This window comes from Excalfactoria chinensis, chromosome 7 (genome assembly GCF_039878825.1).
Source record: "Excalfactoria chinensis isolate bCotChi1 chromosome 7, bCotChi1.hap2, whole genome shotgun sequence".
NCBI lineage: Eukaryota > Metazoa > Chordata > Aves > Galliformes > Phasianidae > Excalfactoria > Excalfactoria chinensis.
In genome coordinates this window covers 18,286,354-18,314,141 of record NC_092831.1, presented here as the reverse complement: position 1 = coordinate 18,314,141, position 27,788 = coordinate 18,286,354, and the positions used below count along the sequence as shown (strand labels likewise).

Sequence of the window (27,788 nt, the reverse complement as noted above, 5' to 3'; positions counted from 1 at the left end):
TTTCCACTAACCAGTACTTGTGAGTATCTGAGCAGGGCTCTAGGGAAACCTACAGAATAAAGATTGTCTGAGTGCTTTTGCAAAAATCAAGTGGTTAATACCACAATAAATTGTTTTGTGCTGGTTGTCAAGCAAAGTACTTTGCAAAGTCATGAGAGAGGTGGAATGCAAAATTAAGTAGAAATTAGGTAGGAAATGGCCAGAAGTTAAAACGTAAGCAAGTTAAATTATATCAATAGGTACCAAATGCAAGATGGCAAGGTTTAGTTTTATATGTCGATTATTTATCACCCTCAAATGCATGGTATACAAGCCTGGTTTAGAGCCAAGTACCATGTGTAAAAAGACAAGAGAATTTTATTAATGCAATCCACAATGAACAAATGGAAATGTAAGCTCTCATTTGGAAGTTTCACATTTTTTTATTTTTGCTTCTGAAATGTAACAAGAAGCTATTTTAAGAGTTCAGGGAAAATACACATTAGTGGCATTACATAATCAAGAGAAGATGAAGGAGAAAGGAACAGAGCTTTCAGCACCACAACACTGACAGCATGCTACCAATTTACATATTCTCATAAACCTCTGAATTCAGCAGCAGCACAAAACAGCAATAATAGGTCTGCATTTAAGCAGACCTGCAGCCCCATCAGAGCACACTTCAGACCTGATACTTTTACGCAGCTACTCAATACATTTCTAGGAATTTTGTAGCTCAGGGAAAAAAAATAAATAAAAAAAATAATGAAACTACAGCAGCACACACTAACCCTGTGAACTCTAATTGCTTGAGTTCCAGCGTACAGACTGAAACAAGGACTGACTTGAGAGCAGGCACTTCTGTTTGTTTCCTCTTTGCCCTCACCCAGTACTGGCCATAGCCAGCACAAATCAAAGGCTGGCTCCTTTCATTGTTATTTTCTGCCAAAGGAGATATTCCACATCCAGTCAATAGTGCTTCATATTTTCACTTTTAAATGTAACTCCAAGATGCCAGAAATTTGTAACACTTTGATACAACTTACCTCAGTACAACTATTGAGTTGACCTGTTTGTTCCACACCCCAAACTACCAAGCCACCAATTCATTTCAATGACACCAAACTCACAAGACATCAGATGTCACAGAGAAAAAAAATGATCAGAGAAGGTTAAAAAAATAAAATAAATAGGATTTATGCAGCCTGCACTGCATCCTAGAAAAGGAGAAGAAATTAGAAACTACCTGAGCTGAAGTCCTGTAATGCTCATTGACTTCAGTAAGGTAGTGTTTCACCATGCATGAAAAGAGGTGAGGATACAGTCTACATGAAAGGGTAATTGTTGAAACTTACAGCTCTGATTACATCCAGGAAAATGAAAGACATCCATTAGAACTATTCTAAGGTAAGTAAAAGTCTGTTTCTTTTTTAGTCCATTTATTAAGCCTTAAAACTAATTTTTTTTTTAGTGTTTTAGCTTGTTTTGAGTTTAAGGTATTGAATGCTCACTCAAGAGAATGCTTCCTTATGAAAAGGGAATATAATAAGTGTGTAATATAATAAGAAATAAGTGGGTCTTGCAGGTTGTACTGTTCTTCCTATATAAGTGGATACAAACTATTTCACAAGATATTTTATCAACTAATGTGTCAGGAAAAAAAAACAAACCTGAAATATAACTGCCTTGCTTTAACTATGTGCTAATTCACAAAAGATCTTCCACTACTACAAATCTTATTGTCTTTTTTTTTTAATAAATGCCAGCACAGTTAAGCAAATGGATTTCAGAAACATCAATGTTAAAACACATTCATTGATCTAATAAATGGCATTACATTATTTGCCTTACTCCCTTTATAGTACAAGCTGAAAGCACCTATTCAAATGCAGCATGCAAGCATGCATTCTACTAAATGAATGCTTTGGAGGAAGACATAACCATATCCACCACTGCAAAGCAACACACACAACTAGAATTCATTGCTAAAAAGCTGCCAAGGGATTCCTGCTTTCTCAAGAACCTGCAGGAACCAAATAGCCTCAGGATAGACAATAGATTTATTTTCTGTGAGAGGAAGTAAAGAAATGAAGAACTGAGATAAGGCTGACTAGAAAATCAGAAAACATCAGTCTTCAAGGCCAACTTCATCCACATCACTCTCATGGTTGAGTAAAGGAACACTGTCAAACCCAAAAGTTAAGAAATATGAGCAAAACCATGTACAGTTGATCGTCTTTGTATCCACTCCAAAGGCAATAAAGGACCCTGTCAACAAGAGCAGTTGAAAGCTCAAGGCAATTTGACACAAGTTTGACACAATAAATGAGAATTTAATGCACTAATATAAACACGCAAGATAGAGATAGATTATATTCCCGCAGCTACATACAAAGAATTACTCATTTTTTCCTGTGACAGATGAGAACGACACTCAATCATTAAAAGCATATGTTTGACCAAAAAAAACAACCGAAGAACTAAGAACTATTTTATAAGCTTCAAATAGAATTCTCCTGAAAGATGGGGTTACATAATAAAAGTGGACTAATGGAAGTATCTAAGTTTGCTCCCTGAAAAAATATTCATAGGCTTCCATTTGTGTGTTGCAATACACAGCTTCTCCCTGTTTAGTATATCAAGCTTAGAGATAACACATTTAATAATACAGTCTGCTGAGGATGAAAAGCAGTTTCTTTGCTAATTAAAAAAAAAAAAAAAAAAAAAAAAAAAAAAAAAAAAAAAAGCTGGGCTGGTTATAGAAAATGCAAGTTTGGCAGTAATGCTTCCACGAAAATATATATATATAAATACATATTGCAGCCTCAAAAGCACCTGCAGAGTTTCAATGTGTACATTCTGCTCGCTCTTCTGATTGTTAAGTATTTGGGGAATTTATCATAATACTTTTCTTGAAGACCAGATGAGCCCATGTTTTATTATGGTTAGGAATAAATGGGGGGTGGGTGGGAAGGAAACCAATAAATGAATTACTTAGCAGGAAGAGAAATCCAGCAAGCATGGTAGTCTATTTGCTCTTTTTTAGAGATTCATCACTGGGAAAAGTCAAGCTCTCTGCAATATGATTTAAGACTCTTTTGAAGTGTTAATAAAGATAAACATTCACAAAGGATACAAGCAAGAGTAAGCATATATTTGCACAGTATCTGACGTCATGGGCTTCAAGCTGATGGGCATTACTACAGAGACACAATTGTATCCATGAGAAACGCCACACTAGTTAAGGCTAAGAAAACACTCATCTACTGATCTACAAAGCTTTTTGTCTCCGAATGGAAAAATAACGACGCAGTCACAAAATGTTGCAACTGAAAAAGAAATAGGAATAAAGGGGGACACTGAGGTGGAAACAGATGACATTCAAGAACAAGAACCAGGAAGACTTGTTGCAGAGAAACGTGAGGAAGGTTCAGGTCTTTCCAATCAACTTGTTATTTTTCAGCATTTTCCATTGCTTAAGGAGTATCCTGAGTGCCTAAATCTGTCACCTTAGACAAAGGACAAGGAAAGGAAAATTTGCAAACTTCAGACTGAATCCCCTTCATCTTTTGCAGAAACCATGTACCATCAACCAGAAGGCTACCTTATAAGATAGGGTCACAAGAAGTGACCACAAAAATCTGGATTTTTTTAAATACATATATTAAGGTATTAAAGTTGCTATTTTAATATGCAAACATTTCTTTGGTTGTTAATCTAGCTATGCTAGATAGCATACCATTCTGTAATCATATCTACTCTTCCAGAAAGTAACTTTTAAATATTATAAATGTTTGACAAAGGAAAACAAAAGGGAAGATCCTAGGAGTTCATTTTGAATGTAAGGAAAGGAAACAGAACAGCAGTATTAAAGGCAAGGCTCTGCTCCCACTTAGCTTCATGTATATCAAAGCAATTGTACTGTCTTCATTTGAAACATATTCACTTTGCACCAGTAAAAGTAGGAGTGCAGTTTCACAAGTTGTCTTCGTGAACCGACAATTTTGGAATCTTTCCCTACTACTCACTCTGTGTTTTTACCAGCATTAACACAGAAGGTATGAAGGTGGAATGTTAGTTACTTACAAATGTTTGCTCATATCTTGCCAATTCTGTGTTCGCTGTCATATTCTAAAGCCAGGAGGGAGAATTTTTCTTATTCCTCCCCCCTTCCATGTGTTAGTCTAGGAAAAATATCTGATTGCCTATCATCACTTCATATTTAATGTCTAACACACTGGTCCTTTTCTTTGCATACAAATTTGAATCCCTCAGCAGCTGAAGATTTGCAGACAGCAGAAGACAACAAACTCCACACACCTGAGTCATTCCACATCTTAATTCCATGTTGCATTCCATATCAAATACAAATGGAAAAGTTCCTCCTTGTTCTGACAAGATGGTTATTTAGGAGCTCAATGAACTAAGTATTACAGCTACAGTCCAAAGACAAGCTACTACAATCTGATCTCTTTCACATTTCTCAAATAAAACTTCATTAGAGTGATGAATAATCAAGGTAGAGTTTGAACAGTCAATGGAGAGTGTGACATGAAGCAGACAAAGAAAGCCAGTCATTCCACAACTACCTTCCTACACTTTTGTGGGTCTCCAAGCACTTCAGTATTTTAAATCACATAATCGTCCATTCTGTAAAGTTAAACTGCCTTCATTTTGTTAACTACAGTTTTATGTCCCTGCTATACTTACCTACAGGAAATCAGTAAAATGATGCAAAGACTTTTGCAACTGATTACTAGACAACATACTGAGAGTATTACAGCAAAATCAAAGAGTTTGTTTGGCTAGACATTAATCCAATTATTTCTTTGATTCACTCCCATCTTTACCAGCGCCTAATTTCTCACATCCTCACAAATTTCTCACTTTATGGTATGGAAAATTTCCGATATGGAACACTGAAGTGGTGATAGGTACATTAGGAAGTATTGACAATCACATGAGATACCTAGTATTCTTTAAAAATGTGCAAGTAATCAGAAGTCCACCAGAGAGAGAAGCAAGAACTCCCTCCTCTAAAACCATGTGACATATTCTCAGTAGCCTAGGGCAAGGAAAGGGCTGCCTCTCTGAAATGCTGCCTACTGTATTACCTTGCATTTGACTCAGTAACATACAGTGATAAATAATGCACTTTTAGCACAGACAAATGGATTTTTTTAAAAGTTCATCAATGTTTATTTCCATTAATGTGTTTTCATAGTGCCTTCATAATTCCCACTTTAATAATTAGATACAGTTTCAAACAACAAACTGATGTTGTATGGAAAAGCATTCAGAGCTACCGCCTCAGTTCTGGTAAAAGTAAACCTTACTCAGAAGTCTCACTGTAGGCTGCATCTAAATCACATGTATGAAGTGACCAGTTGTTTCCTATACAGCATTCCATTGAAGCTACTTTAATTTTTTTTAATTTTTTTTTTCCTATTTTGACAGGCAATCTGTTTTAAATTAGCTCATTAAATACTAACATTTATAATGTTCAGGACATAATGATAAAAAGTGTTTGTTTCCAAAGCTGTTGTTTCAGACCACTGAAGCCTGTTGAGGGCTACTGAAGTATCAGACAGACAAAAGGAGGAAGCAAATTACACTACTGTTAACCAGATAACAAGATGTTTAAGTGTTGATGGTTAGAAAGAAAAAAAAAAAAAAGAATTAAAATACTCATTCTGACCTTACAGGGGCCAAGACTCCCTCTCTCCAAAGTCACTGCATACCAAGGTAGTAGTTGCTCTTCATTTACTGAAGTGTTTCTCAGAGCACAGTCAGTAACTTCTAACTGAATCTTACTCCACACAAAAGGAAATTGGTTATTTGTATGTTATTCAAGGAAGCCTGAGTAATTTGCTGTGGTAGGAAAGACCTCTAAAAATAAGTTACCTCTCAGCAGATTCACTCCCTTCCTGTCTGGGCTTGAATCACTTTGCAATTGCATGGAAAGACAAAGCTTGAGGATGAAGTACAGAGAACTTCAGCAACAATAACACTGTTCAAATGCAATTATTTTGCTCCCACTCTATTTAAAATATTAAAGCTAGTAGAGGGTGGAGCAAGCCACTGACCCACCAGGGTGTGCTTGAGAAGAGCTGCTCATGTGCAATCTTCTGCATTTATGTTTATTTTTGGATGTAACCAACCTTATGGTTTGGAGCAAGGTAGCTAATACTGCACTCAGTGATGCTAAAGAGGGAAGGCACATTCTTATCACCACAGGACCATTGAAGTCTACTGTGCTTGTAGCAGTTGCTACAGATCCTCAGAAATGAACACCAGAGGCAGGTGTCAGACCAAGTTCTGACACCCGCAATTCCCACAACCTCCTAGCACTCCTTTCCTCAAGACTGTTTAGCTGTGTGAAAACCTAACCACAGATTTCATCATCGTCAATCTGTTCTAGCAGCTGTGGACAGAAAAATGCGTCTCCAAGGATGAGTAAGCTCAGAAGTTCAACAGATGTTTCTGAACAGGATGCTACTTAAATGGATATAGCCACTAGAGAGAAGACTAGGCCATTTTAAATAGTAATTGCTGTTACTTGGACAATATTATTTGTTTAGACTGACATTCCCTGACTGTTAAAGAGGGAGACTGCAGAAGATCTTTCTGTAAATAGCTGAGTATTTGGTTCTGTATCACAGAAGGCAGCTAATCATGCTTTTGATAAAGAATATCTTATGTTTTCCACAAGAGCATTTAAGTCTATAGAATTGACAAAAGGAAAGTGATAAAAATCACTTAAAAATAGCAATCTTTCAGATATAAACCCAAGTGTAATTGCACTGAAAGTAAGAGATCACTACATTCTGCTGCGTATTTTGTACATTAAATACGTTAATAAGCCACATCTGATCTGTTAAACGCATGAATATAAGTACAGTTTCTTAAAGCAATAGAGCAAATAAAGAAAAAGATCACTTCTCTATTTAAGTAAAAAGCAGAAAAGTCTGTAATTCATAAAACTGTGTTGTAGAGATATTGACAATTCTCAGCTTCTAAAAATTAAAATAGATCTCTCTCCCTCTTACAATCTAGCTTTAGAAGTTAGACCAAAAGCCTCATAAGCAGTATGAATGTAAATTTCTCTTTCAAGGAGCTGCCTAGATTTGTGATAGCAAAAAAAAAAAAAAAAAAAAAAAAACCAAAACAAAACAAAAACAAACCATCTATCGCAAGTAGGATTCTCAACAGGCTTCAGCCTTAAGAAATTTTTATAAAGTAAGGTAGCTCATAATTCCTACACCTATCATTTCTGGTCAGCTGCACAATCAGTCTGTCAGTATACACTTGATCATTTTCCAAGCTTATATTCACCTCATTTTATATATATTTTATTGCCCCCTCATGACTCACATGCAGTTGCCATTTGCCAGCAAATAATTTTCATTTGTTCTCTTAACCAAAAGGAAGTATCGTGGTACATAAACACAGAAAACATAGAGAACTTCAGCTCTAGAAGGAAAAGTTTTTAAGGAAACTCAGATGTAATCAATGACTTTAAGTGATTTTATCCATCTGACTATTTTAAACTCCTTATGGCTGCTGATAAGACTGGAGTAAAGCAGAATATTTTAAAACACCGGTGTATTCTAGGGGTACACTCTTTGCAAATGCAGGCAACAACAGCAAGTTTGAGCATAAGACAGAAACACCTGCAGCATGAATACAAATTCCACCAGAAACTCCAAAGTTATTTAATTAGAAGAAATGAAATAAATGAATTTTGAAGCCCGTAAGAAAGCAATACAGTAGTGTATAATCACAGTCAAAAGCATTTAAAAGATTTTCCTTTTTGTCCAAGCTAATTTTAAAGCATTATTCCTATGCTTAGGCTACAAGTATGCTTGCATCTCATCAAAGCTTAAAATATTAAAACCCTTTTCTACATAAACTGCAAATAAATCTGAATTTACCTCCCAAAGTGCTTTGAAGTCTTTCTGCTCAATTCGAAGGAGCTCGCTATATTCTCTGGTAACAATGGTAGCATGGCGAGGAGTGTTATCAAGAATGGACTCTCCAAAAGCAGTTCCTATTCCCAGGGTGCATATTGTTACAGCATCCTTTGAATTAAAAAGGAAAGGACATATTAAAGACTCTTGAATCCTGCAAAATTAACATCACATTTGCTAACGTCACTACCTTAACATTTCTTAGCAATTTTCTTTTAAAAAAAGTAGGAGTACCAAACAAAGTGAAAAAGTTTGCAATACACTGATTAGTAGCACACAAAGCTTCAGTGCAGAAGGTAGCAGAACTTCTGTTTTCTACAACCACCAGTTGGATGAGAAATATCTGGCTGCAAGCAATCACCTTCACCTCTGGAAGAAAGTTATGATCTCTGATTAGCTACCTTTAAATACTGTTTAAAGACTGCTGTGATGACAGAATCCTTTAGAAACATCAGAGGTGATCAGAAGGTAACTAGTATCAATTACACACTCTCAGAACAAAAATTTCTGCCCTACATAGTTTACCTTCATTAAAACAAAAATTTGACTTACATTTTCTTCATTTTTTTTTTTAAATTAAAATAAGCTCTTCCATTCATAATGGTTTGCCTGTTGACTAAAAAAATTAATTTCATGTAATTCAGGCATTTCAAGAAAACTATTAAGCTTGAAAACATCTTGGAATAAATCTAGAGTAATTGGGATGACCCTAAGTACACAGTAAAGGCCACTTCAGAAGGTCTGTATCGTTCATGTGATGAAAAACATGTTTAATTCATATCTATTGGCCAGGAACTCCTAAGTGAAAGTTCCAGTACAAACCAAGAGGTCCTGCAGGAAAAAAATTAGACTGCTAGAAACTAAACACCTGACTGAATAAAGACCTTCAGATACCTGCCCTGTCCTATGCTTACAAGTGGCTATGTTCCTGAGCACCACACTGTAAACGAGCACATATATTTCTCTTTAAGCTGGACCATAAATGTCTGTCAGTATTTTAAAAACAAAAATACAAGCAGTATTAAAAATTTTAATAGACACAAGCTGCAGTGTTTTTTGTTTGTTTGTTTAAGGACATAGTACGTGCATTTACACAAATACATAAACAGAAATATGCTGATTTTATTTGATACATCATTAAAAATGTACAATAATTCTAAACTGTATGATTCACATAATGGTTCCAGAAAGTGAAACAGAAAATGTTGTCATCCCATCTACTCCTTTATTTTGGGTAAGTCAGAAGAGATACATAAGCATATTTCAGCATAATTTTCTGTATTTAAAAATTTCTTTGCTTTCCTTTCAAGTATCTAATAAGTGGTAATGGCAAATGTTATTAAGATCAAGTTTGTAGCTTCATAATTGCATCACAAAGACAAATGTTCATAATAGTCCAGTTCCCTGAGCCACATCAAATTGCTTTTGCACAGATACTATCATATAAAATTATCTGATCAAGAAAAGCAAATCAAGTCTGTTTTAGAGAAGCTCCAGGAAGAATTTACCAACTATCAGAAACACACTTCCATGGAAGGCAAATACAAACAGGCACTGTTTGAAGAAAATATTTGCGATGAGTACATAAGAAATGGGTGCCCCTAAAAATAGCCGATAATACAGGCCATACACTAAAATTATGCTCAATTTCATTGAGGAAGTTCAGATGAAAGACATCTGTTCAGGGTAGAATAACCAATCAGTTTCTACTAGGTAGATTTTAAGTCACATTTATACCTCTAAACTTTTCTCACTTTCTTCCTCCTTTCCTCTGCCACCACCCCTCAAGTAACTCCAAAGAAAACCCTCACTTTTTTGTTTCTTTACAAATTCAGAGAATATACATACAGAGTAGGAAAAAAATAAATAAATAAATAAAAATGAAAAAAAAAATGAAAAGGAGAGACACTGATTAAGGAACCACTTTCTAAGAGAGCTTCTGATTAGGCAGCCGTTCAGGCTTAGAAATAAATTAACATTGAGAGGCATTAGGTGAAGGAGGTGGAACAGTCCTGCCCATCTTCACTACAGAAAAGTTCAGGCTTCCATCAAGAGAAAGTTTTTTCATCCCCCTCCCCACTGCAGCCATCATCTCTTTCCACAGTAATGCAGTTCTTCAACCAACTAAGGAGCAAGCCCATCTGCCTTCTTCAAGGCTTCAGAGACCTGCCTTCTCTCTGCCCTCAATTTATACATCTCCAGCCTCCTGGGGAAACAGGTGTGCATTTCCTATTACACCTGTTAACCTCACACTCAAGAACCTCCTGCTGTTTGGTGTAGACTGCAGGAGGATTGCTGGCAGCACAAAACTCAGTTTGCTGTTCCCCTCTGCAATCCCAGAAGCAGCAGGAGGTTCTAGTTGCTGGTAGCCAGCTATAATTCATACAGCTATTTAAAAGGCAGTATTAAAGACTTTAAAAGATGAGATTGTTTCCATTGCTCTCTGTCCTCTGAACACACTAAAAATTGCACCATTCAAACCACAGGCTGACCGTACATTCAATTTCACCATCACTAGCAGATAAGATACACAGCAAAACAGTTGATGTCAGCCACCTCCCCATCTCACCTAAAATCAATCTAAAACATTAAAGATTTTGTCCAAGCATCCTACAGCTAAGAATGAGTACTCTTCCCTCCCTCATCATAAGACACTTCTCTGTGTGCTCTTCTCCTCTCTTGTGACTCTCTATTTTCCAACCTAGCATCCAAAAATTTTGCACTCTGGGCAAAGTCATGGTATAAGACAGAAACAAAGATAATGAGAAAAAGCTTGACCAAAAAAACAAAAAAAACAAAAAAACAAAAAAAAAACAAAAAAACAAACAAAAAAAAAAAACAACCAAAAAACACCACCTTGAACAAAGAGATAAGGTGAGCATTTTTTGCTGTAGCGTTTTGATTTTTTTAATGAATGTTAATATTGATAATATTTTGCATTTAAAAGGAAATTAATGGATCTGGTTGTAATGAGATTGAAAGAACAGCAGGGCAGCAAGATCCCAGACTATAGCAAGCAAGGATTTGCTCAAATGCAGCCAGTGAGGGCACAGAAATAAAGAAATTACCTTAGGATGGCCACAGTACACAGGAATCTCCAGCAAGATACCCTTGCCTCCACTGCCAAACTTCAAATGAGGTCTGGGAAGGGGTGGATCCTGGGTGCACCCCTTCCAATCACTTGGGTACATTACATGCTCCTTAGCTCCCCTGGGTTTGCTCTGCCTTCCTACCAGGTGGCTCAATCACTGTTTCAAGCTGTGACTTGCATTTTTCATTTTACTGTTGAGGCTGTTTTTTGGTTTTGTTTTTTTAAAATTTTAGCACTTTCCCATGCTTTTTACTTCTACCTCACTTCTGCACCTGTGTCCCTCCAGGATTCTATACCATCTCTACACTTAACTGGAAATCTGCAAAAGCCAGCATTTTGTAAATTTGCTTATTTCAATAGTCAAATGTCAAACCTGTCTTTAGCCAAAAGTTTCCTTTCATAACAGAGCAACCAAAGGATATATGCAAAAGTAGATTAAATTATCTATGAAGTGATCTTCCTGCTCCACAGCCTCCACTGGAATGTGTCTCAGTCTTGATTCAGAAAGGAAAACATTATCCACTACTTTTAATGATAACACAGCAATATCCTTCCACAGTAGGACTGCAGTTTGACAACATATTTCAGGCCATGCTCTTTATGAACAGCAAAGTGATCTGCTCAAAGGAATTGTTAACTCCTAGGAAAACTGGGAACAAGTTTTCCTCTAGTTCCTAATTAAAGTATCTGCAGATCAGATTAACTGTACTATAATAACATTATTTCCATATATTCCCATCTAATCCTACAAAATGTATCTGCAACATCTCAGTCTTTTTTCTAGGGTATTTCACAGACAGAATCAAAACAGTATGTACAGACAATATAGAAAAGCAAAGTTAAATCAAAATAACTGCTGTGGAGCTCAGCATGGACTAAAACACCCGACTTTTCACTTAAGTCTGTTTGTCCACCCAATCCCTGTTACAGAAGGTAGAGCAATTCTCATGCTTAAACTAATAAGTTAAGTCTGCTCCAGCATATTTACACTACTCTACAGACTGCAGTAAAATCCTATGAGTTAGCTTCTTGTAGGTGATCCCTGAAATTCATAATGGCAATTTTATGTTTGCATTCAGAACACAATATTGCAAGGACTGTCATCTTGAAATACCTTCCCTCATTTTCACTTCATCTTATAACATATCTCCTTTATCCTCAGCTTCAGACAACCAAGAAATTCTTCCCTTTCTTATACAGACAGTTATATCTCTATATCTCTTTTTTCATGGTCATTTTTTTTCCCAGCAACACCACTAACTTGTTTGGCTTTAGATCCTCAGTCCTTTACATTTTCCTACAGCTGACAATGCTGTACTACTCAAACACTCAGAGCTCCTCCTTCAAAGCTTTACTAAAAAGGGTAATCACTTGTGAAGTCAGTTCCCTGTGTTTAATAGTTTGGTCTGTTTTTTAAAATCTAAAATCTTGTCATTTAAAAGAAAAAAAAAAAAAAAAAACAAAAACGTTCACCAAACACAGATAAATTATCAATGGCCCTCAGCATACACTGTATCAGTTGGCAGACTGCAGCAAAACCACAGATTAAAATGCTGTTTGATCTTTGTCCTTCTTTTCATTTCTTCCCAGAAGAAATGTCTTCTGGTATCAGACAAGCATATAAATCTTAATCATTTAGGCTAAAAGTCTCTGAATCTGATCCAGTGAAACAAAACACTGAGGAATCTGGAAGAGATGTCATACTGATCCTTTTGTCATGCATTTGTTCACAGTTTTATTCTGAGATATTAGTCACAGTGATACTTCATAACCTGTTCATTTTCAAAGTAGACATCAAAACCTAAGCAAAGATGAGGCAGTTAACAGCATTTTTAAGACAACACTGAACTAGAAATATCTCTAAAAGGTCATTATACTGCTATGTACTTTGGTAGATAACAGTGCCAAGTAAAAATTACACTCAGAATCTGTTCACAACTGAGGGCAGCATCCCTAATCAGAATCAGGCTGCCAGTTCTGCTTATTTAGAACGGTGCTTACTAAATCTTTATGAAAATTTTAAGTATAGTACCTATCAGGTTATTTGTTACAAGTAAAGTAAGTTAAGACCAAGCAGTTCATTACACTTACCTCTACACCTGGTATTTGACAGTACCTTGAAAAACAAACCAAAACCACATCCATCCCTTCAGTCTCTTCTTGACTATTCAACAGACAGAAAATTCAAAAATAGTTTGTACAGAAAGCAGACCAACCACCACTCAGGACCTACTGAGCGGGTGATTTTGTCAGATTACTATTATAACAGTATCTTCCCATTTCAATGGCAAATGAAATTACTGCCACAATCATCAGCAGCTAGCATATTTTACTGCCTCAGCAGAACAGAAATAACAGTAAGTGAGAAATCTGAAACAGTCAAATTCTTTAAGGTGTTCAGTAAATAGTTCAATATGATTTTCAAGCCGGCCATTTCAATGCTAAACGCTGTCTGTACTGTTCGTTATATATTCTAACACTGCCCTCTTGTGACATAACACAGATCTGCAAGCAGTCAAAAGGTTTCCCCAAAGTGAGATGAAAGTTTATCTATGAGATCCTAAATGTTTATTCTAATACTTGAATCAGTAAATGGAAAAATGCCTCCTATTATATTAGAAAACCCTAAGCAATGTAAGCATTAATACTGTTTACATGATTTTTCAAGTTGCTCCTTAGCAGCATTACTAACATTTTCTGCAAATATAAGGTGTCTGAATGAGCTTATATACACCAAGAACTTGTATAAAGTTATACTTCGCTAGCTTCACTGAAGACTTCACACATTCATATGTTTATATCCATCTTCCTGTGCACGATATACAACTACATGCCTTCATAGGAATAAAAGCCATCAAGATACTCCTTGTAAGCTTACAGTGTACAATAGCTTACTGTGTTTTCAACAGAAGAAAGCAACTAATCTCCAAACATAGCTTCATAAAGAAGTAGAACATAGCAGCAGCTATATAACACATTCATTTTCAGGCTTACCAAAAGACAAGCTCCCTAGGTAAATGAATACCAATTAAAAGAGGAACCAGTATTTCATTCCTAATCAGAAGTATCATTGTCATATTTATATTAACATCATACAATTATAGGATAATTCAAGCTGCAAAAACCTCAGGAGGTCATCCATTCTAATGTCTTGCACAACTTAAGCACTGAAAGTTACAGGTCACAAACGCTTTTTAGCTAATTAGATTCTAACTAAGCTAACTGGTTAAGAATAGCTTCCCTGGAGATGCAACCCAACATTTCTACAGTTCGTAAACATGTTAGCTCAGACAGATCTCTGCAACAGTAACTAATACATGCAGAAAACTAAAGTAAAAATGCTCCAAGAAGTTGAAGAGGATACAAAGGAAACTTAGTAGCAAGCAACTAAAGCAGATGAATGTTTAAGAGACAGAGCAAGACATACACTAAATAGGGAATGAAGGCTAGCCTTTAATAAGGACATTTTGTTAGGAGCAAGATATCCACTGAAGAAAATATTAACAAACAAAAAATAAGACCTTGTTTCTGGGTCAGAGCATTGCTAAAGGGAAAAAAAAAAAAAAAAAAAAAAAAAAAAAAAGCACCACAGGAAAAGCATAGATCTTGGTTTTCTGGGCTCAGGAGAACAACGTTTCCATGTCCTGGAAGACAGCAGAATGGAACTTCTATGTCATATAGGTACCCAGATTTAAAAGAACTTCCAGCACTCAATAAATCCCAACACACCAGAAGTCGATCTTAAAAAGACTGTCCTCTACAACTATGAAAGCCAAACTTGTAGACCCAGGGTGCACTACAGTTTCTTGGTTCTGGTATGAAATTGTCAATTTCCAGGAAGCACCCAGTCACTTCTGCAACTACAAGCTGTTGGGATAAACAGGCATAACAAATGAAAAGCTCCTATTGAAATTTGGATAATTGTTGCCAGATAAGAGACCATGACCAATCTAGCGAAACAATAATGGAAGTAAAGCAGATCTGAGTTTAATTTTCTTTCCCAGAATGCTTCTGTGAGGACAGCTATTCATTTTTTAAACAAGAAAACAGCATGTACTAAGAACAGAACATAGTCCCTATAAGCAGCTTTAAACCTCTACTGGAAGGTGTGCTCTTGAACACAAGACCATTGAGAACCCAACCTGTGAGGAAAGTTAAAACATCCTATTTCCTGGCCAAGACTCTGTCAGTGAGACTACTTGGAGCTCCAGAATCAGTACACGTGGCTCATTACCTGTGTGTGACTGGTGAGGTATCATGTCTAGTACTGACAAATGGTTAAAGTTAGCTGGTCTTTAACAGGTGTGGAACAAAAGATGCAACTTGTTGGGAGAGCTGATTATTGGCTCTGCTGTATATTTCCCAAAACAGGATGAAATTATTTGGCTTAGTAGTAACAAAATTTCTGATTTCATGGTTACACAAAGAAGAAAACAGCACTTATCACAGGCAGCTGCTTCCCAAAAACACTTTCTCTTAGTAGCAACAGCCTGTATAGCTATGTGCACTGCAGGTTAAAGAAACAAAGTGAGCAATGGTATCATTAACAAATGAATTCCCTTCAAATATTAGGAATTACTTCCCAGAAGCATTAGTGCTATTTATGGCACAAGAGTAAAAAGCATAGCAATTAATCACTCAGCAAAGGTAGCTTTGGCTCATTGGAACTGCTATTAGAAAGTGTGCTCCACGACAGATGAACAGGCATTTGAGCACTGGTCGTCCATTTCTAGCTAGCAACTCAGTCTGTCAGTGCTTTGTCTATGAAGCTACAGTGTATTTCCTCCATCATCTGGGTTTTCAGTAAGCACAGTAGGAACAAGCCTTAGTAAGCATTTCAAGCTCAAGAAGGACTAGCACTATCCCAACCAGGGAACTGAGGTATCACAAGAATAGGACACGCAGGACCTGAAGTCAGGACAAGGAGCAGAAGAGCAAGGAACAGGAAGGATGTGGCATAAACAGAAAATGGGAGCAAAGACAGAGAAAATATTGGGCTCATTATTTAAAGGTTCCCACCCACAAATCCTCTCCAGCACTAGAATGGTAAATGCATAAGCTGCTTCTTCAAGCAGTGAGGCTGTATCCTATGGCAACTAGACAGTGGTAGAATTCAGTTCATTGTTCCTGTGAGAAGGAAATAAATGGTTTAGAAATTACTGCAGAATATAATTTCCATAACTAGAACTACTTGAACAGTATTTCTGTAGTTCCCTGTTGGCAGGAAAATGCAGTGAACCTGAATGAGCAGAAAAAATATTTACATTTCTTAAGAGGCTGAACTGCTCAATCTTCCATCCAATGCAACAAATCAACACTCCAGATTCTTAACTTTCACATTCAGAATGCTTATGGGAATATATTTATTTCTCATTCAGTGAAGAGTATTGGGTCTTAATAACAGTGCAGTGCCATCTTTGGGCAACCACCAGAAAAAATTCATTATTGCTTCTGACTTGCACAGAAAAGTGTTTCATAAAGCCTGAATTGTGACAATATCAGTGACAACCAGGTCATGTGGAGAATAGCTTAAATTGGGCTAATTACTCTCTACTAGTCTCTAGGTAGTATAATGAAGAGGTTACTAAAAATAACAGTATGAAAGATGTTTTTTTGTTTGTTTGTTTGTTTTTTAAATCTATCATTTTACTGCAGGAAGTTGAACCCAGTGTTCACCCAGTGCCCTAATTTGCATTCTAATGCTGCACTCAGCTAAGTAGGAACTTCAGTTTCCACCAGCAGCAAGAAATTTTCCCCAGTCAGCTGTACTTCAGGCAAAGAATTACTATTGTACACACAGACAGATGCACACATGTGCATGTCATGTTTGAGGACGTGCTGTTACACTTCATGTGCCTGGTAGCTAAGCTGTACCACTCATGTGAAGGCACACTAAATCATGTCAGAAGTACCTGACAGAACTCAAATATAGGTACATGGTATGGCACACTATGCTTTTCCAGAAGATAGCCCACAGCAGGAAGTTTGAGACATGCAAGTATGACACAAGTTCACATAGGTTGTCAACTGTAGCATGATAAGAAACAAACTTAAAATACAGCGCAGGTTACCCTCAGAAGCCCACAGCTACTTCATTAAAACATTCTTGAGTGAAACTAACACAAATTCTTGTGCCAGACTAGCAGTCCTCATTAAACAAAGCTGTGTAGCTCAAGAAAGCTAGTCTTCACCTTCCAAAAGTGTTTCACACTGTTTCAAAGCCCCTGCTGAGCTCTGAACCCTATGGAAACTCTAAGACAGGTACCAAGAGCTCCCTGAACAGTTGAGGGGAAATACTTTACTGGCAGGAGCAGCAATTTTTCCCTAAGCAAGGCTGATCCAGTGGTACAAACAAAATCAAAAAGGGGCCAGCAGTCACCACTAAACTACTGCAGTTATCCCTTCATACAGCTGTACTCAGAAAGCTATCAAACTACTTGTGAGAAAGTACACATACACAATGTGAATACATCTTTATTCTGCAGCTACATCGATAAGCTCCCTTCAATAGAAATAGGTCTAAACCCCATCTATAGTTTCTCACAACACATTCTGGGATATAGTTATAATTTGGGCAATTGATTTTTTAATATTATTCTCATCCTTTTATTTGTAACTATTCAAAAATCCAAATTCCATAAAAACAGGATTGTCAAGATATTGAGTAATCACCTGCAAATTGTTGGTGTTTTACTTATTCTTATATTTCTTTACAATGCATTTTCTCCAGGTTTAACATGGGAGCAGTTCTGATACTCTATTATTATTATTATCACATCTTCCCCTTCTTTCAGGACAGACCTCAGTGCGCTGTTACCAGGCTGCGCTGTTGGTGGGTGTGTTCTGAACTTCTAGAACCAGAACTGAATTACAGTGTTTCTTGGGAATCAATTAACAATTCACAGATCCTTAGCTATGAGAAAATACTATGACTCCCGTTTCCTATTTATGTGCAGACCCCTTTTCAGAGCATTCCATTCCATCTTTCTTGAAGTCAATGGCACAACTTGCCTCCATGGAGAAAAATACCACTGAGAAAAAAATATCTGTACAATATATCTCGTTATTACCTACCTTAATATAACTTCTAAGCTTTTGCACTACCAACTGCATAGTTTTAATGAACAATTTGTTTTACCTGGTGGTTGCTTGTATCAGAAACCTTCACATCCAGTGAGCCTGTCAGAACAGCATACCAGTTGGACCCAATATCGCCCTGACGGAACACTGAAAATAAGAAATGTTGTAAATAAGGTATATCTCCTTAAATTCAGTGACATTATTAAATATTTTCCCTCATATTACAGCACTACTATAGTCACTTCTGTCAGTAAAATATTTGCTATATCAGACTATTTATTCATCCAGTACTATTTCCAGTGACACCAGAAATTACACTGACCAAGAGACTGCTGAACCAGTGAAATCACACAGAACTGCTTTGTTCTTTCCCACTTTTTTTTTTTTACTGTTATCTAGTTAATAAATGAAGAATAACAACAAAAAGACATTCTGAAAAATGTACCATTGACATTTAAAATCTTTGAGTGCTATCTGCATTGAACTGCCCTCAGTAACAGCTCAGGCTGAGAAACAACTGCAGGACTTCGATACTCAGGTATTCCATCAGTGTGATTACAGAGCATCAAAATTCCTACTACACTACAAAAACCTCAGTGCTGCCTACATAAAGAATGTCAGATTTATCTGAGGGGTCTCAGCATTTACTGAACATCACTTACAAAAATTCTCTACTAGCTACAACCCTGGTATAAGTCTGGGAACTCACACATTCCCATGACAGGGCCATCACTTATTTCCATTTTAGCTCCACAGACTGAGCACAGCTGTCCAGCTTTATCTGGCACTTTGATTTCCAGAGCAAGCACAGAGCTTTTGCACCCTACAGCACCACATAGTTCTGCAAATGTGTTGTGAATGGAAACAACACACAATTAGTGGTATGCCTCAGTGATATAAAAGCTCCTGACATCACAAAGAACCTATACTAAAGAGATCAATGATACATTTACAGAGGAAGAAGGAAGCTTAAGTGCAATGACTGCTTCTAATCTTCCAACAAAATAGTGGCAGAGTCCTAAATCCAATTATGACTGTCTTGTTACCATAGATTCACCACATATTGTATTTGTAGAGCAAGCAGCACTTAATCCTGCCTTCTCTCATCACCAAGACTGTAAACATTTTTACAGCCATTTCACTGATTGTGCTCTCTCAACAATCTCCTAGAAACAATCTCTACCTAAACCTTAACTTTTACTACTTAAGATAGGTCATTACATGGAGCTTTCTTACATGTGATCCCCTTTTCCAGATTTTCATAATATCCACACAGACATATCTGCTGGAGAAGGTTTGGATGGAATTTCTCAAAGGCCTTCACTTCTTTCAGTCGTGTGAATATTATATCTACATCTTCACTGGAACGTTCCAAAGGTCTGCAAGACAACAAAAGGAAATAGTTCTCAATGGCTTTATCAGAGAAACACATCCATCCACACATACTAAATTCACAAATATTAACATTAGAAGTCACACAATAACATAAATCAATTAAAAACTATTCTATAGATACACAAAATTCTTCCAAAACATCCCACCTTCTGTTATCAACTTAAGCATGATTGTTATGATCTCCACACAGAAGTCCCATTGAGCACCAAAATCATGCCAAAGCAGTATCTATAGAGTCCATATGATGGTACAGTCTAAATCCTAATGGGTTTAGGAGTATATGTAGTTTTATGTTTGTAAGGGCACAGAGATACAAAGGAGCACAAATATACAATACGACTCTGGAACTGGTTCCAAAAATACACATTTTCTATCTTGCTAAAATAAAATCTTTAGTTATGACCTGAGTTCCCATATCAGCCCCTCTCTTCTGTGTTTTATTGGGTACAAACTAACTTAAGTGCTCTGTTTTCTTTTCTCATTTGCTAACCAAAAAGACAATTTTAAGAACAACTTTGTCTTTCACAGTTTGTCTTATAACATTGGACAAATTAAAAATGCAAGAATATTAACTCTTCACTAATAATGAATGTTAATACCCCCCTAAAAAAGGCAACACAGACAGATGAATCTTGAAAATAATTAGAGGCTCAGACTTCAGAATTTAGAAAAGTTTAATTATGGAACTGATTAGAAGCAAGTGTCTGAACTGAATAAAGAAGTAGTTCATCATAAAATGAATGAATATCTGTGACACAAACAAATTAAAACAAACAAACAAACAAACAAACAAACAAAAACACACCTAAGACAGGAACCCTCTTTTAAAAGAAATGTTACAAAAGAAATGTTACAAACAACTTCAAAACAAAATCGTGGAATTCTCTCCAACAAGGAAGCACATGGAGCAGCAGCATTCAAGAAGCTACTTCGTTCTTGAAGAACTTGAAACCTGAAGTGAATTGTGCCATACCATACATTTTAAGTGTGAATATAAAACACTGTTAATCAGGTCAGCCAAAAAACAACAGATAGCATCAGAAAGGATATTTCATAATTCTAATATGCACAGAAGTAATCACAGAACATTCTTATGAGATCATATTGGAAACTCAAGAGCAGAAACAACTTCCATATAGCAGAGTACCCAAAAGACAGCCAACTGTCAGTGAACACTGGCCATTCACTCAACAGCTGCCTGCCAGTTAATTTATCTGGCATAGTGTTCATTTATCCAGGATATTGGCTCTTCTGATACAATCAAGTAACACACATACAATGAGCAAAGTCTAAGTTAACATAAACATTACTTTTGCCATCTTATTGTTACACTTACAGTCCAAGCACTCCTTCCAGCAGGAATTTTTTAGTGACTTTTTTTGGAATTAAAGACTTAGGAATCCAAATCTTTGACTCATGGAAGAATCCCAGATCCTCTTTGCATTCACTCTCTAGCTCTTTCCTCTCTTATTAAATTAAGTCTAGCAGTGATTAAATGTCTATCCTCATTTATACTCCAACTTACCCTTATTAAAATACAGATCTGAATAATAACTCTCTGGTGTATACAGTTACTTTTACATCACAGCGATATCCTCTTACCACCACAGACTACAACAAATGACAGCAGCTCCTTTTTAAATCTCTCCAGGAAGATTTTCACCTGTATCTTGTATTTATTTATTTATTTTTAAACTGTACCAGCTGTCAGGTACTAATAAGCTTAATTCTCTTGTCAAAACTCTTTTAAGAAGGTGCAACCTGCAAACAGAATTAAAATCCATTTTATGAGATCCCTACCCATATTACAGCAGCACTTGGAACACTGTATTCCTTTCTGGAATCTCAAAATGAATAGCAAAACCCAGCAAGGAAACAAAAGGAAAACATTCTCAATATATCCTATTTTCCTAGAAAACCCCTTGTGACTGTTTCCTTCATACAACTGGTCTTAGAAGACTGAACAAGTTCACCATAGAACTGAGTGTAGGATCTTGGTGTTTAATGATTTTTAATTGCTTGATGCGACTAACAGGAAAAAGTCAAATGGAATTGCAATATAGACACCAGGTTTTATAAATTTAATCAACATCTTTCCATGTCCATCCTGAAATATGAGTGCAGGAATTGCTTCTACATTTGGTTCTATCAGAATGACAAGACTTAGGGGTGGGGATAAGGTGAGAGTAGGGCTTGCTTCCCTTGATGTGGAGTGTCACACCTTAAACAGATCAAGTGCACGAAAAGCTTGCTCTTCTGACAGAACTGCTTCTTAGCCCTAGTAAAGTGAGCATCACAGAAGAATGAGCATTCTCACAGGTGGCTGAGCCATGCTTTTCATGGTTTTCAACAACAGCATAGCAGTGAGAAACAAAATTCTGTACTTGAGACTCAAGACAAAGTAACATGCACCTAGTGCCAAAGTACAGCAAGCAGTTGGGCCACAGTGCCTTGTATTTGCAGCTGTTACTTCCACCTGGATTGCAACTGAACTTATTCCTTCAAAATCTGGATCCCTCTTTCTGTCCAGAGCATATCTGTACATCCTCCGTTCAGTGGTCACTTTGAATATGACCAGAGTTCCTTAGAAAAATCCTCAGCACTTAGAAGCTAGGATTTACCTTACACTAGGTGTCTTAAGCTGAGACAGCCCTTAGTCTTAAGCAGGACAAGTAATCTTGCAAGTGTAAAAGCTTCAGATTACAGTGCAGCAGTAACATAGTAATATTCAAACTCATTTATTTTAAGAGCTTTTAATCTGCAACAAGGCTGATTTCAACAAAATAGTTTTACTTAGTGAGGAAACAGAACAGCAATAATAGAATACTGTTGTGTCAGTTAATCGCTTCTCCACACTACAGCGCCCCTATCCTCTGCACAATGCTGCAGGGCTCTATGACTTTTAATTTCTCATTAAGAAAGAGAATTTTAAGGAAGGGATACCCACAAGCTATCAAAATACTTTAGAATACTTCTAATTAAGACCTCAGTCTTACCAACAAAGCCACTATTCAACAAGAAGCAATGCCCACACAAGGGTTTACTTCCATGGGGTAGAAGGCAATTAACACTTCTTAGTAATATTACAAAATCCAAGTTTTCAATATTTATTTCAACATCCCCTTGCTCTCTCATAATGAGGCTTTCAGGAAATCATCAAGTGACAATTTGTTTCCTTTGCTTGCTATTTTATGTGACTTCATGATTCCAGTTTTTTTCGTATTTCCTCTGTAACACAGGAAGCCAAATTTTAATTAAACCCTCTTCATTAGGATTCCTACACAAACAAATCCCTCCAGAGGCAAAACCTAAACTAACAAACAAACCACAACACAAGCAAAATTTGGTTTCCAACAAATCAGAATAAATTTCTGATGCTCTGTTATGCAAAGTCCAAATAATGCCATAGATAATCCTGACCTATGTAGGCACTGATCAACTACTCCATTAAATGCAGACTGACTATCTATCAGCTTCTGATAGACTGACTTTTCTATATCTTCCTCAGTGACAGCTGAACAGTGCAAATACAGGGATTTCTCTTTTACCTGCAAACTTATTTCATACTGTTGTATCACTCAATCACTTGCATCTTCAATTCTGTTTGGACAAAGCACTGAATAACTATTACAAAGACAGAGCAGTTAACAATACCTCATTTCCTTCCTGCTCCAGAAATTATGCATCCTGCCAACAAATCAATTTTTAGATTTGTATAAGCAGAAGAATGGCAAAATTATATTAACCAGTACTGCAGCTTTGTAGTACACAGTAAAAGCACTTTAATATGAAGAAAAACTCTGGGACACAATACACACAAGTGACAACACATTTTAATTCATACTCTGGCTACACTACATTAAAGGCACCTTTGTTCACTTAAGTCTGCATTATTAAAGGAAACGCACATTTAACAATTATGAAATAACAACAACTTACTTAAATTGACCTGCTGAATTCAAACACAAAAAGGAAAAATAATTCAGAAAATATTCACTGAGGACAGAATAAAACAGCAGGAATAGTAAGAGGCACATTCCAACAAAATACAGAAAAAAAACCAATAGAGTAAAATATCATGACAATACACCAAACCATAGGATACAAACAAAAACAGCACCACACAGGACAAGAAAAATACAAACAATAACAATGAAATCAACACAATACAAAGAGCATCACACAATAAAATTGACTACCACTGGGGAAGGGTCTCTTCCTTGAGATTCCTTAGTGGTGGAGTCTTCCCCTGTGAACCTGGAATGTTCTAATACAGGTAAGCAATATTCTTCCTTTGTTGTATATTTTACTGTGCTGGTCATTCTGTCATCATGTCTTGTTGTATGTTATAATATATATTTTTTTCATTGTATTTTTCTGTCTAATTACTATACTACTCCAAAAGACTACATGTTAACACTGTGGATATCATATGTCTCAGTGGACCTATGCATATGCTAGTTTGCTCTGATGGGCTTTGGTAGTGTTTGTATGTGTTAATGCTTGGGCTACTGTTTTTTTCAGTGTTTTAATACACATACACTCATAAAACGAACACTTAAATTAGTACATCCAAACACAAGAAATAAAAGCTGATACTGTGGATATGTAAACCTTTGATGGCAGAGAATGAAACAGCTGTGCTTTGCTTAGAATACAACTCCTGCTTTCACTTTGAGCTATTGTGAATTTACGTATTAAATGAAATGTAGAGAGCAACAAGCTTATGGTAAACTATATTAATGCTCACTTTAGCATTTCTGAGGAGGTATGGAAATAAAAAGCATTTTTTATAATTCATCAAAGGTTGCACCTTTGTACTAGACTAGAAAATGTGTTGTGTAATGCAAAGAGATTAATTTATTATTATTCATCATTCTCAAAAATTGCACTTTTGTGTGAGTGCCAGTAAGCACTTAAACTGCACCTAGATTATTCTGTTTCTTAGTTTCTGTATCATGGTGCTTGCTGCAGGTACAGTGAAAGGCAGGTATGAATTAATCATTCTTTAACTCAGGCACGTGGTATATACATAGAGAAAATACAGCACACACAAGCAACAGAAGCTGCAGTGTACGTCCATGATTTTGTCCCAAACTGAGAAAAATTGTGGTGGTGTTTCTACAGGGTCATTATTTAATTTTGAAATTCTTGCAACCTAAATGTGTGTATTTAAGGTGTATACAACTTAAAGTATATGCAAACAGTATTTTTTATCAGTCATACAAAAAATGTATTTTAGAAGTAAATTAAAGCATTGTAAATAAAGTCTAAAATATTCACTGTATTGCCTGGTATCTAGTTGTTTGAGATAATAACAAGTACAGGTTGTCATCCTCAACACAATCATTGTCCTTATTTCTTTTAGAATTCTTTCAGAATGTTAGTTTTTTTATCATAGTTCATCTGCAGGTGTAGGAGAAAATACTGACTGTTAGGCATGTAACTTACAGCTCAAAGATACATTATGATGAACTACTCAAATGCTAATCTGTTTCTGTTACATAGTTTCAGTCTGAACCTCCATTCAAATCTATGGGAGCTTGGTTTAAGTTACAAGTCTCGGCTATTAGTCTGTATGCATTATCATGGTTTTGTTGAATGTAAACCCACATGCACCTAAGGTCTACCAGGATGGCAAGGACACAAAACCTCAGTAGGTATAACATATCTTTGAAACACCTATTCTTATTTAAATAATTTATAAGCAACTGAGCAAAGATCATAACATTCATAACATGGTAGTCATGCTGCATGCTATGCTCTGTGATCTGCTCCTCCAGTCTGCTAAGACACTGAAGACTGTATTTAAGATGAAAACAGGATGTTGCAGGTAGTCATGAGATCCTGGAATCTCTGACTTGTGAGTGCTGTGCATCATTAAAAAAAAAGTTTGTATCTGAATCAAATTAGAACTCTTGTTTGAATTCTAAACAATGATCAGACTTAGAGAAATAAGAGCTATCTAACAAATACTTTATTTAACATTCAGTAATTTTATGTTGACATTGCATTGTACTGGTTAGATAGTCTTTGGTGTGAAAGAAACCATGAGAGTAGGTTAGGTGTTGTTACCAAGCTAAGTATAAGCACTTGCATGAATCAGTAACCACCTTTTGTGTGAGTGCAGTTTGGACATAGAGCAGAATTTGGAGACAGTAGGTGTGCTTCTGCTTCCTTGGAAGTCAGTGACCAGACAACTTTTACTTCAAAGATAGGACTGACTTCCTGAAAATACTATTTACATTTCCAGGCACAAGTGAGAAGCACTGTTTCTCACTGCAAATCATCTCTTTCTCCTGCAAAAAGAGATGAAGCAGCATTTTCTGACCTTTTCTGTTCTAGTATTTCCCTATGTCTGACCTTGTGATTTCATCCTATGCATTGCATTTGATGTTTGAGTGCTGATCTTTGACTTTTATGTCAGTAATATCATATGAGAGTTGCGTAGTTGAAGCACCAGAGTTCCTTGCCTATATACAGTGCTCCACACAGTAATAACATTCCACCTAAGATATTTTGGAGGTTCCTGATTTGTTATGTGTGTGCTCTCATTTTAGATGATAGGTTGAGTTCAGTATGTGACTTTAGGAAAAACATAAGAAATGCATACAAAATATACATTGATGCTACACACAAAAAAATTACTATGTTAGAACCATTCATTATGCGTTTTGCTATTTCCATTTACAATCAATTCTCCTATTTTTTTTTTATTTTTTATTTTTTTTAAAGAATGAAGTTGGATAATCCACATTACATGACATTTTAAACATGATATCTTAACTGTATTTGCTGGGGCTCTCAAAATTCTAAAATGCTCCATTTTTGAAACACATCTTTATAAATTAACTAAAACATAAGTAATCTAAATATTAAATAAAGATGTGGTTTCTTGCAGAGAATTGACTCCTTAAATGATCCTGTATTTGCAGAATCCACACCTAGCTTTGAGAAGCTTCAAGATTTTTAAAAAGGCTTTAAACATGTAGAAAATGTATAATTCAAATGAGTAAGCTGATAGACAATCTATTAAATGAATTAAAGCGCTTTATCTAATAGTGCTTAGATTCCTACGATACTTTTCCAACATAATTTTAACAGTATGTTTTAAATGGAAAAACAGAAGAAAGTGTGTGTGTGTATTTTTTATGATTACAAAACAAAGCACAACAGGGCCTAGAAGAAATCCTGCAGCCTCTCCTGCTCTGGGTTTCTCCTGTATCCAGGTTGCCTTCTGGAAAAGATGGTTCATAATAAATAATTGGATCTGATTCTTTCAACTTGACAGGTGCTACTAGATCATGTCAACTCACAGAGAAAGAAGAAAAAGTTTCATCTTAACTGCTTCAATGAGATTACCATTGTAACAAAGGTCAGTATATCCATTTTACATACATGTATATAGAGAATCATGGAATCATTTAGGTTGAAAAAGGCCTTCAACATCATCAAATTGGCAGAGATTCCAAAATGAAATGCCTTTATGCTTCCTAGAAATATCTCTCACAACCCAAAGCTACACTTTTTATTAGGCATGAGCCCCTGAATTTCATTTTACAACTTGAGTCAGCATATATTTGTATGTACCTCAGGAGTTTCCTGATAAATGTGATAAGCCCCAGCACTTCGGTGGTCCTACACTCTGCTTCTTCACACCTGGGGCTGTACGGTGAGGCGCTGTGCGGAGCCGTGAGCAAGTACAGCGGGCCCGCCATGGCGGGCACGGAGCATCACTGCCCGGCAGCCCCAGTTCCCGGTGCCCCTTCCCCTCCCTGGCGTTCATTCTCCCCCACCACGTGCACCATTTTCCAAGCAGCGGCGCGGAGAGGCTCCCCGGGGGCTGCCCGTTCCCTCGGCTGCCAGGTGCATCCCGAGCCCTTCATTCTGCCTTCCCCCTCACCCGGCTCTGCTTCCTCCGGGCATTTTGCTTTCCACCTGCCCGTTCCTTATGTAAGGCAGCTCCTGATGGGAGCAGGAAGGACCGTCACGCACAAACGCGCACATACATACATACATGCACGCAGGGGCAGGTTACACGCACGCAGCATCCCCCTGCAGCCGCTCCTGTGAACGCGCCCGATACCTTTTATCCAGGCACGCGATCCACTCGCCAGAGGACGCAGAATGGGAGGTGTGAGCGGCGACCATGTTGGACAGGGATCAGGTCGCCGCACACCCGGCTGGCGGCGGCGGCGGCGGCTCCCCCCTCCCTGCCGGTCGCTCGGTCCGTCCTCCGCCGCTCCCAAGCTCGCTTGCTCCCTCCCTTCCTC

The 27,788-nt window shown here is 36.9% G+C and overlaps 1 protein-coding gene across 3 annotated transcripts in view; it reads right to left on the bottom strand.

Annotated features, from left to right (window-relative positions):
* Positions 1 to 27,788, bottom strand: part of RAPGEF4 (Rap guanine nucleotide exchange factor 4) — a 141,340-nt gene extending 113,552 nt beyond the window's left edge. For 2 of the 3 annotated variants that reach the window (XM_072341226.1, XM_072341227.1), the window contains exons 1-4: positions 27,602 to 27,788; positions 19,357 to 19,499; positions 18,179 to 18,267; positions 7,914 to 8,060 (exon numbers count right to left, since the gene is read on the bottom strand). In XM_072341226.1, coding sequence (XP_072197327.1) covers positions 7,914 to 8,060; positions 18,179 to 18,267; positions 19,357 to 19,499; positions 27,602 to 27,666 — 444 coding nt within the window. In that variant the 5' untranslated portion in view covers positions 27,667 to 27,788. The remainder of the gene's footprint in view (positions 1 to 7,913; positions 8,061 to 18,178; positions 18,268 to 19,356; positions 19,500 to 27,601) is intronic. The other variant, XM_072341232.1, reaches the window with a different exon arrangement.